The 12,087-nt window shown below is 28.7% G+C and overlaps 2 protein-coding genes across 2 annotated transcripts in view; one reads left to right on the forward strand and one right to left on the reverse strand.

The window, feature by feature from the left end:
- Positions 1-529: 529 nt before the first annotated feature.
- The window catches only part of LOC107443924 (TBC1 domain family member 30-like), a 42,482-nt gene continuing 30,924 nt past the window's right edge, over positions 530-12,087 (reverse strand). The window contains exons 5-6 of the mRNA XM_071179365.2: positions 6,536-6,594; positions 530-730 (exon numbers count right to left, since the gene is read on the reverse strand). Of these exons, the coding sequence (XP_071035466.2) occupies positions 530-730; positions 6,536-6,544 (210 nt within the window). The 5' untranslated portion in view covers positions 6,545-6,594. The remainder of the gene's footprint in view (positions 731-6,535; positions 6,595-12,087) is intronic.
- LOC147816669 (uncharacterized) overlaps positions 6,985-12,087 on the forward strand; it is a 32,893-nt gene continuing 27,790 nt past the window's right edge. The window contains exons 1-3 of the mRNA XM_087157159.1: positions 6,985-7,045; positions 8,069-8,095; positions 9,446-9,460. Of these exons, the coding sequence (XP_087013285.1) occupies positions 6,985-7,045; positions 8,069-8,095; positions 9,446-9,460 (103 nt within the window). The remainder of the gene's footprint in view (positions 7,046-8,068; positions 8,096-9,445; positions 9,461-12,087) is intronic.

Consider the following 12,087-nt stretch of genomic DNA (forward strand, 5'->3'; position numbering starts at 1 on the left):
CAAAGAATGGTAATTAGAAAAATTTAAAAATACTGTTTGAGTCTATAAAATTAGTGTCCTTTGAAGCTTTTGAGAGAAAAATAAAGCCTTTTTAGAAGCCTTTAAGACCATACTTAAATTTAAAACCTTTGTAGAGACTTTCTCAGACAGTGGGGAAGGGGAAAAGTCTGCAATTGCATTACATAATATTCACGCAAAAGTTTTTTTCTCGAATTAACTTAAAGATTTAGATGCGCACTCAAGAACACTTCTAGACAAATTCGATGTTTTTCAGCAGTCAACATACAAGATAGACAAGTGGCCTGGTATTATAGGTTTTACTTCTTTTAAGTATAAACAATCAATTCAGTTCCGGATAATAGAGATCTACTTAGATTAGGTAGTCAACATTCTGGATGGTCACTTGGAAGGTTTTACTGTAGCAAGGTTTGACTCCACATGCAGTAAATTTTACTGTGTACTTAAAATTTAAAGAAAATAAAAGAAATTCAACATAGAATTCCATTTTTGAAAACATGGATTTCATATGTTATTCAAGGTAAACAAGAATTAATATTATTAATGTACAATGAAAAAGAGAACTAACTGAAGGAGCATCCTCTTCTAGAATAATAGCTGCTGACATATTAAAATCTTGACAATATCCTTCGCTAGGACTCCATCTCAAGTGAATTTGGTTTTGATAAGCTACTTCACCACCAAAAGGACTGCAACCAGTTCGATGAAGACCCTGAAACGAAATTTTAGCATGAAAAATGTTTTTAAAATGTACTTATACCAGCAATTTCATTTACGCACATCAAATATGCCAAAAATTGTGAAACATATTACAATGCGCTTCATTATTATGTAGGTAAAATTAAATTCTGCGTTAAAACAGGAGGTGGAAACAAAAATAATTTTGAGTTGAATCGGTATAGAAATTTTGGTTTTAATTCTTATTGTATCAATTAAAAATCACATAGTTTTCTTAATTAAAATATTTGTTTTTCTTTATTTATATCTTTAAGGTAGATATGAGTATTATTTTAAATAAGTACCCACTTCTAATAATAAATAATCAAGAAATTTAGACGTTTTGTGTCCAAAAAACTCATAGTTTTCAAAGGCAATTAGAATTGCTAAATACTCTGTTATTCTGTCTAATACATGTGCCCTTGGTGTTCAAATGACATACAGTGAAACCTCAGTTAAATGGACATTCTTGGGACCGAAAAAATTGTCCACTTACGAGAGTTGTCTGCTTACGGGAAGGGTATCCTAATAACAAAGTTTAACACCGTAAATCGGTTTTAGAATATTTTTAATGATATAGAAATAATTATGTAATCTACAATAACTATGTACAAAGATATTTATTTAAACTTTAGAAAATATTTTTTCTACACAAAAAGAATATATGAAAAAGTTTGATAAAAATACATAATTCGAGATGCAACTACAGATAAATGAACATAATTTTTTTATCAACACATAATAACCACAAACATTAAATGAACTTCATTAATATTATGGTTTATTACATTAATATTATGGTTTTTTGAACTAAAATTCAAGTTAGTCATGTGATACCGAATAGGCGCTTTTAGTCTTCAGTCATTTTCAATTATTAGTAAATTAAATTTTGTTTTGCTGGGCGGGATAGCCAAAATTTTTATGGGTTAACAATTTGCTACAATGGACTATCGTTTGGAGACAAAGGTTCAAACTGGTGCTTTTTGATCAGGATTATGATAAAATTTGTTGAGAGGCAAAATTTAAAACTTGCTTTAACTTGTCAAGACCATATTGTTTGAGGCAGTTAGGTTAAGAATAAAGCTTTAGTGGGGAAAAGATTTCCGACTATGGACAATCGTAAGAAGCAAAATTCAGGTTTCTCAGCCAAAAAGTTGTATTGGCCATAATCATTTTTCTTGCAAGTGGATAAACATAATTTTTAGTCAAGAACCAAAAAAAAAATTAATGCCATAAGGTTTTTTTATTAAGAATTCCCAGTATATTTCTTCCTTAAATTCTAAATTTCAAACTGATTTTTTATGTCAAATTATGTTGCAACAGAAAAGTAAAATTAAAATAAGCATTTTCCCTCCATTATAATGTTGCTTTGATTAAATAAAAATAATTTAGTTTTGATCAATTAGTTACATAAAATAAATAATTTCTTTTAAAAAATTTTGTCAAAAATATTTTTTAAAAAAGATACAGGATTGATAAGATGATTATCCATCAACTGCGATTTACTTAGTTATATTTTACCTTTGTACTGCTTTAAAATTTTTTTCATATTTATTATTATCACCCTGCACGTAAGAAAACGTTACATATGTTCGTTTGAACATTTTGAAACTGTTTAATCACTTTAGCAAAATTATACTTCGTGATCACCCTATTTAAAAGATCTTAAAAAGAATGAGACATTATCTCCATCATTCTTTTTTTTATTTTTAGTTACATAAATCATAGATTATATTTCAAAAATATTTAATGATCTGAATCATGATCTAAATCAGCAAATTCAAAAGCTTAATATAAATAACTCCACAAACTTGTTACAAATTTCATGAAATTTAAATCAAATTAATCAATCAATCAAATTAAATTTTTGTGACACACTTTTTTTTATACGCAAATCGCGTGTAAAATTAATTGCCTTTGAAGTAATTACGTTAAAAAATACCAAAAACTACAATAGTTTTATTTTAATGCGTTGGTGCCAAGACATGCATCCGCAGACGACGAACCCTTGCTATGAAACCAATTTAGAAACTTCAGTATTTGTATTTTAAAAGGCTAAAACTAAATGATTTCCTATAAAAATTCTATCGCTTTAGGTTACAAATTTCAGAATTTTACGAGTATTTTTCAAAGTTACAATTTGTTTGCTGAATAAAAATTTCATTCTTTGACGCAGAATTTTTATTAAACATATTTTTCAATTTTTTTTATTAATTAGGTCAAAAATCAGTGAAAATATTATATTTAGCATTTTAACAATTTATGGTTACGAAATATAGCATGAAACACTGGTATTTCTGCATTTCTCTGGTTTAAATGTAAAATATTCCGAACACTGCTCATTTCCGAACAATAATTTTTAAATTTGCGTTTATTTTGGTCTACGAAAAACAATTACTTCATTATTGATCTTCAATTTACAAAAGTTTAAATTAAAAAGTCTTTAATTTAAATATCTTTAATTTACAAAATAAATTATTAATTGATTTTTGAACATCACGAACTGCGTTTTTCCTATATTGATATAGATATATTATACATTTAATTGTTTACATACCCTTATTTTTAAGGTCTAATTTTCTCATGTTTTCCATACACTAGTATAGATTTCGGACATTTACCATAATTGAACAAATTCATATATTAATTTAGAATCATAATTTCTGATCAGTGTGTAAATTAGACCGCTCTGAAATTTTTTTTATCGCTTATGACTTTTCATCTTCTTAGTCAAAGTTTCGAGACCTGCCCCCCTTAAAAATAGTTTTCTACTGTAAGCGGAAGTTGACAACATTATTGTTACCAAGAATGACCTAAATCAAGAGAATGCCGACTTTCACCGGTGAATGTCAACAATCACATAGTCGTTTTGGTGAATGTCCGAAATATTTGTTATATCCGATTTGATATTGATTTATTCGTTGATATTATTATATTTATTCGAGATTTTAATACCTGCTGAGGTTAGATCAGGAGAAACATCAGTGTTCAAAGTACCGGGCAAATGCATACTAGGCAGTGGCACTTGACCTTACAATAAACACTGATGTAGGTCATACAGGGCAAAAGTATACCGGGAAATGGTACATAACTAGACCTAGTGTATATTTCGGACATTTACCAAAACGACTTTGTGTTATTATCATGCACCGATGGAAGGCAACAATCATCAATTTCGTTGTCACGATGGCTCAGGGGATAGAGCGCTCGCCTTCCAATGAGGTGAGCCGTGGGTTCGAATCTCGGCGATGGCTGATCGATATGAATTCTGCATCCGGTTTGCACCGAACACAGTGCTGACGTGAAATATCCTCAGTTGTAGTCGGATCATGAGTTAGAGTCCCCTTTGCAGCCAGGCTAACCGTGAGAAGTCCTCATGATCTTCCTCTTCATGTAACGCAAATAAGGGTTAGCTCTCCATCAGAAAGTCCTCCAAGGAAACAAATTTCTCCCAATACTTGATCCTTCGTCTTCTAGATTGGGTTCAAAATTACAAGGCTACGTAGTTGAACATTAGCAGTCGTAAGCCCAAAAGTTGAGTCGGCTGTTCAAAAATTCATCATATTCGGTAATTTAACGTAACATTATAACAAGCCATGCATTTTTTTCTTATATACTTTAACACAGCTGCCAACAGTTTTTGGCAGAAGTTTTTTTTTCCAGTAACAGTAAAATGTTTATATTAATATTTATGTTTTGCTCAATAAATATGAATATCAAGTTACCCAAATTTTAACCCTTCTGAAACCCCTCAGAAAAGATGATCAAATAAAATTTGAAAAGGGGCTCATAGAATATTTACTACAAGATTAACTATCCCGGTTCTTGTTTCACAGCATGGGATTAGGCCCCGACTGGTTAAGGTCTGGTTTCTTAGGACAAGCGCCTTATCTGGGCGTCAACGTGCCGCTGACGCCAACAAAATACTGGTTTGTTAGCTCAAGGCCTGGTTTCTTAGAACTAGCGCCTTATCTGGGCGTCAGCGGAAATTTGACGTAGAAGTGACGCCAAAAAATACTTTTTTGCTAGCTCAGCTTGAGCAGTCGGTCCAACGCAGACATTATCTCTCATTGCGCATGCGTTAATAACGTAAACAGATATTTATTTTGAATTTGTATTGATTTTGTTATTGTCGACCAGTGTTTTAGAGAACAAATAATGACTTTGTCCAAGAAAAAACACATTATAGCTGAGCTAAATGAAGAGTGCTATGTTTAATGTCAAAATCAAAATCTTGGCAGATTTCAATGTGCTGTTGGATGTTGTCCGCCATTGCTTCTGTGGTTAACGTCACGTTGTAATCCAACTGCAGTTGAGTTGGACGGCAATTGTAGTTCAAGATGAGCGGTCGATGACGTATATTATCAAACTCACAAATGGACCAATCAGTGGTTAGCGCTGATTTCCAGCTGACAGCGTCCGGTCCTAAGAAACCAGGCCTTTAGAGAAGACATTAACGAATGGAATAATGATCTCCAATTGCCAAGAATCTGAGACATGTTTCCTCGTGTCAAAGCAGTGAATGATCTGTCAGAAAGAGCTCTGTAGCTAATTCAAGACGTCTTAAAACGCAAAAGCAGCTTTTATTACAATGGGTCGATTGTCATCGCAAAACAGTCTCCATTTCTTTTTTAAAAAAAGAGGCAAACAAATTAAATTTGCAATGTATTTATTAATTAAATGTATAATGTACTGTCTAAACTGAGCCAAATGTTTTAGTTACTGCTTAATATAGTTATCTTGTTATGAAAAACGGGTTTCTATTAAAAGAAAAATATTTTTGTCCTTGTCTTAGTGCGTATGAAAACGATATAGCTTAAAGATTAAATCAGTAAATCGTGCTGAGCAGAAATTGAAAAATCGATAACTGACTTAAAATTTTGTAAATATTCATATTTTTCTAGTCAGAACGTTACAGGACACGTGCACCTTCGATTTTTCATAAGTATTTTTTTCACATACATTCATTCATAGGTCTAGTATTTGAGTTATTAAAAAAATAACACCTTAATTGAAAATGTAATTTATCAAATAGGAAGGTATGCAATAAGTATTACTTAAGTATGAATATTAACATCAAAATATTTTTATTCGAGTCAAAAATTTGAATATTTCTTAAAAGTTATAATTATTTATAAACCAAACCAAAACTTGTAATTATTTAGGTAACTTGTAAACTTGTGATTAGTAAGGAATTCCTGCATTAATGAAGGATAGAATTTTTAATTGAATTGCACTGAGTTGATGACTTTCTAAAACAATTCTTGTTAATTATATGAGTTCAACATTTTTTATTAAATAGCGATAAATTTTTGAGCTTATTGAAATTATCATTAGATAATGAATATAAGTAATTAATGATAAAGATTATCTTTGCGAAAGGAATATTTTTCCTTATTATTGAATAAGGATGATTTAAAATGTTAATCTATAAGCTCCTTATCTATAAGCTCAACGAAGTTCTTAGAATATCCCAATGAGTTAATAATCTTAACTTTGGTCAGCATTTCAAAATGTTTGGAGAAAGTGAAAAGGGCAGTACAATAAGCGAGCAATAGTTTAATCCCAAGAGTGGCATCCACGTTTATTAAGCCATGGACATAAATTCAACACATCAAGTATTAAGAGTTCTGAATTGTGTTAAAAGTCACATTGTTGTAAGATAATCTGGACATAATTGAAAACATCAAATTTTTAAAAGTGTGTTTCGAATTGTCTAAATGACACATTGTTGTAAGATAATTTGCATTCACAGTCATAAAAATTTGAAAAAGTGTAATTAAATGTCAAAAACTCTTACCCTGCTCATTATTCAAAGGAACTTTCTTGCATTGCTGAATGGATCCGAGAGAATAAAAGCTGAAAGGCAAAAAGTAAACTTTAGTTCTAAATAAGAATCTTTTTGTTGACAATACAAGAAATTTTCGCATATTTCATTCGAAGTGCTAAATTAATCGCGTAATTAAAATAATTCTTCGTATTAATCCATGAGCTCACGTAATTTTTTTTTCATGCCATGATGAAATTCTTACTTTATTTAAATAACTCTAGTTAATCCCCCCAGCACCTACAGCCTTTTTTAGGGAAATCATATGCTAAAACAAATTAGTTTTTTTTTTTCAACAAGCAGGAATAATTTGAAGTATTCTTTAGAATATTTTTTGTAAAACGCAGAACACATAAAAAATTCTAGTGATCAAAAAAATCCTTTTTTTTTTGAAGTTTTAAAATCCATCTTAAAAATACAAAATGCAGATAGTGAATTCCAGGATTGAACTGACCTCTGTACTCGGCAGTAAAATTTTCAAAAGTAAATTTTAAATTGCAATTATGTTCAATTTTTATTTTCTTAACACATACTCGACATGATTAATTGCTTCTAATTGTTTTGGAAAAAAAACATTATTTTTAAAAATAGATTATTACTAAAATCAAGATGCTGTAACAAAACATAATACACAAGTTTCGACTCTTTTCTCGTCATGTACCTAGTCTTGTACTACTTTATTTGAAAAAATATTGCAGACCACTCGAATATGTAACACTATTTCCTTCTAAATGCTCCATCTTTTTTCAGTAACGGCTATTTTTACTTAACAAACATCTGAAGTATATTTCTTTACTTAAAATTTACGATCAGAGTTGGTAATGTCAAATTCTACTAAAATTTGAAAGATAGAATTTTCTATTTAAATATTTTTCATAATGCTGTATTTATTATATTGAAAAAAGTTTTTCAAATATACTTTGTAAATTCAGACCTTTATATTGAAATTTAAACTATGTATCAAAGAAAAAAAATTAAAAAAGAGTTCCAAAGTTACTCCTCTTTTTATTATACGAAATTCTTGAATTACGCAAAATTCGCTCTGGAATTCCGTTGCATCATTGAATTATTTTAAATACTGCCGTCATTTTGATTTAATTTATGATTGAATATTTTATTTTCAGGTGGTTTGGAAGCATGTAGGGGACGGTGAATAAATTTTAATGCTTGTAAATGATGTTTTGAACCATGTAAAAGTAGTTCTTTATTTCATTTTAAATTCTAAAAACGATTTTCATGATCTAATTAATACTATGAAATAGTGGGAAAAAATTTTTGAAGTCTAAATATTTTGGAGAACATTTTAGTAATTTCGAAGTACATTTTGAAAATTCTTGTACCAGCTACAGAATGTTGGAACATGAAATTTTTAATTAAATTAATGAAGACTATTTGTTCTAAATAGATAAATTTTTAAAATTCCTTACGTAGTTTTATTGTATCCCTGGTTTACATAAATTACTGTTGTTATTCGATATAATTTATCTTGAAATATTTTATTTTTAGATGGTGTAGATGCCGCATTAGGTGGTGGTGAGTAAATTTTAAATTTTGTAAGTGATGTGATGAACCCAGTGAAAATTTTTCTTGAATTCAAAAATATTTTCCAAATTTATACAATGATTTTTATGTTCTGATTTATAAAATTAAATGGAATATAAATATTTTGAGACACTTTAGGAATGAAACTTCTTATACGACAGATATAGAATGTTGGAAAAATGAAGTTCTAAAAAATTTAATTATTAAAATTCATTTATCTATTTAGATGGTGGTGCAGGAGGTCTCGTGAGCAAAAGCAGGAAAATTTGAAACTTTAAAAATTACATACAGAATGTTCCGTATGACCACCCTTAATAGATATTTTTCGACACCTTGTCAAAAATAGTGTGATAAAAACATTCACATTCAAAAATTAATAATTGTGTTAAGAAAAATTAAAACGGTATTCGAAATCTTACGAATCAGGTATCAAAACCAGTTTTAAAACCTGATGAATATTGGAGTTGTTTCTTATATTTACATTTTCAATACATTTCAGTGTATTTCAAACATGTTTGGAGTTTTTTCATATCCGCATTCAACGGTAAATAAATTCTAAATCCTGCAATGAAATTTTTAACTAAAATGAACTGGAAAGCTTTATGTAAAATTTTCATATGAATTCTTAAAGAGTAACCACTTTGTTTAATATTTTGTTTCATAGAGGTAGGAAATCTTTAATTCGAGCAACTTTGGAAAAATTTTACATTCTTTACATTCTAAGTAATAAACTTTTGATAATTCTGAAGGATTATGATTAAACACCACCTTTGGTATCAGATGTTTAATTACATGTATTATAGAGAAAAAAATTAATGATGGAATATACAATAATATGCATTTATTCGTAAATTATCGTGCCATTATTCGTAATTAAAATGCAATTATTCGTAATTTATCGTGTTATTACGTTTTTCATCAATATTAAATTGATAAGTAACAATTTAAGGTATCATTATTTTTACTTTAAGTGTCGGAAATTAAATAAAAATAAGAAAATTTTGTTTGTATTTATTTCTAATTTGTTTCTCTGAGAAATGTCTAACTAAATACAATAAATCACTCTCAGGAACGCAGCGTAAATATTCCCAAGTTTAGCAATTTAAAAAAAAACGTGCCAAAAGTAGTTGTTGAGCAGCATTTTCACCTAATGACTCTTCTCACAATGATGGAATACTAATTAATACAATAAATCACGAACGTTAAATTTAAAATCATAACTTATTTAAAGAAAATAAAAAGAAAACTACTTAATTCGTTTCTCAAAAATGTGATTTCAGAAATACTTTATTCAATGTAAGCATTTTGATTTATTTCATTGTTAAATTTTTCTTCTTTCAGTGACTGGTATGCTTGGTGAGTAGTTTTGAATGTTCAAAAGATTCCAACATTTTGATTTGCATTTGTTCTTTGAGTTCAATTTTAGCAATGACTTCATTCAACTTAAAGCATCAATCAACGAAATAGCCTCAGCTATAATGTCATACTCCAGTTTTATAAGAATAATTATTTCTGAATATATAAAATTATTATTTACAGAAAAAGGGGAAACTCAATTTTCTAAGGGATTAATATTTATAGTATAACTTAAGTATCAAATTTCTGCTTAAGTATTTTTGTTAACCAAATCGAATGAAATACTTTAGAAGTTTAAAGATAGAGCCTCTAATTTTTTTTATTAAATTAATTATGATTATATTTTAGGTGCCTATTTGATCTGCACACTAAAACTCGAGATTGACCGAACTGTTTCTTGGTGAATAACGTTTACTCTTTCAAGTGTTAACATCCAAACCAATCAAAAGACTGAATAGCTTATTAGTGCAGAACTAATTCAACGTTAACAACTAAATCAACGCAGTCAAAAATCTGTAAACGTGATCAAAATCACCTCTAAAATCTTATGACCCAAACGCAATGGTGCGATTTGGTATAGAGCAATTCCAAAATAATAATAATAAATAAAGCAAAATGTTGAAGTTTCAAACTTTAGCAAACTTGACATGTTTTATATCTGCTTAAAGACTAAAGTGTTTATTTTATTGTAGTGCAACTTGGCTTTTATAAATATTTAATTACCATTTTATTTCAAGCTAAAAACTTTAGTTTCAAATTTTTTTTCGCGAAATATGCGAAATTAAGAGATTAAATAAACACTATCTTAATGTTTCAAAGCAAATTTCCAGAATTTATTATAATTTACATAATTTTAGCCGCATAATACAGCAGTTTTGTTTAGAAAGACAACCTTTTAAGAAAAAGAAAGTTTTTGCATATGTAAAATTTCAAATTACCAATTTCTAGTCACGTCCGTAACAAAAAGTAAGTTAAAGTTTACGTACATAGTATATCTTACGTGAGTAACAGATCGAGAATTTGAATTTAAAATAAATTAAATTCTATAAATGATTCGAATGCATTTTAAAGATAACAAATAATATTTTTCATGTTATTTCAATTATCCTAGAATTCAATTTCATATTATTTAGAATTTATATTCTAAGCTACATATTTCATATAAAGTGAGTATTTTCAGATGACGTTTTGCCCTAACAAGTTGAATGTTTTGAAAAAAAAAGAGAAAAATAATTTATGTAATGACAACTGGAAAGCTTTAAAATTAAAAGAAAATGTGCTTGAACTTATATTGAAATTAAAGACTAACTTGAATAAAACGAATTGAGTTGAGCAATGCTCGGAATGAGTAACTTGAATTTGAGTTTAAGCAATAATCGGAATTTTTAGAAAATGAAGTCAACTAAAATATCTATAATTATGATAGTAGAAATACGAATATATAAAAAACCAAAGAGCCCATAAGTGTACAGTTCTAATTCAATAATAACAACCAAAGTCAATGCAGTAAAAGTAAACTGCAAACGCGTTTAAAATGACCTCTGAAATGATCAAAATGATAATTTAATATGATCTTATGTGATCAAAACACGGTAAAGCGATTTGCTGTTGGGGAATTCCAGAAGAAATAAAGCCAAGTGTTGAAATTTCAGACTGTAGCAAACTTGACATATTTTCAATCACTTTAATGTATAAAGTGAATATTATTATGCAGTGCAACTTAATTTTTATTAGCATTTAATTAAGTATTACTTAAATGCTAACAAAAATTAAGGCTTTGTCTAGCTTAGAAGCATAATGTTACAATTATGAATAGAAAATCTTTTTTTTTAAATTAAAATTTTTGCACTTGCAGAATTCTAAATTTTTAAGTTTCTGTTAACTCCGTGAGGAAAAAAAAAGAAAAGTTTAAATTTCATAAGAACAAAGTAATATTTCAAGAAAAAAAACTTTTCTGGTCCTTTTACCATTGTAGTATTAAGTATATATTTTTTTCAATGTCCTCCTGACTGACACTAGTCATCCAAATATCAGAGGGGTAAATTGGTTACCCACTCCTTCAGGAGCACCATATTAGGAGCCGTCTCTGAAAGTTCTCCCACACTAAGGACAGACAATAAAGAGAATGAAAGAGCATCCATGTCTCATTCGAGATTCGAACCTAGGATGTGAGGTCAGCTCACTGATTACTACACAGTTCAGTCGACGCATTAAGTATATAGTTCTTTATACGTAAATAGTATTAAGTTAAATGACTCGTTTTTTTCCCAAGTGAGAATTGTTTTTTTTTTTTAAATTATATTACAGACGTATTAATGTTATGGATGTAGCATATGTTTCAATTTTAAGTTCGTAATAAGCCGAGAATTCAAAAAGAAGTCAATGCTGCAAATAACGCTAATAGATATGAATATGTTTTAGAGATACCAAATAATAATATTCCTATTATTATTTCCCCCTTAATTATCAAAAAAATATGGTTAATTCCTCTATTGCCTGAATTCTATTATGAGTGTGAACAAGTATGAAGAATAAAGTTACGATTAATACGATTAAAACTTTCATTCTCGAATTTTAAATTTCAATCCTTACACTATTTTAAGATCAAATGAGTGCAATTACAGGCA

Source organism: Parasteatoda tepidariorum, chromosome 1 (genome assembly GCF_982258835.1).
Source record: "Parasteatoda tepidariorum strain Cologne lab strain chromosome 1, Ptep-v5.0, whole genome shotgun sequence".
NCBI lineage: Eukaryota > Metazoa > Arthropoda > Arachnida > Araneae > Theridiidae > Parasteatoda > Parasteatoda tepidariorum.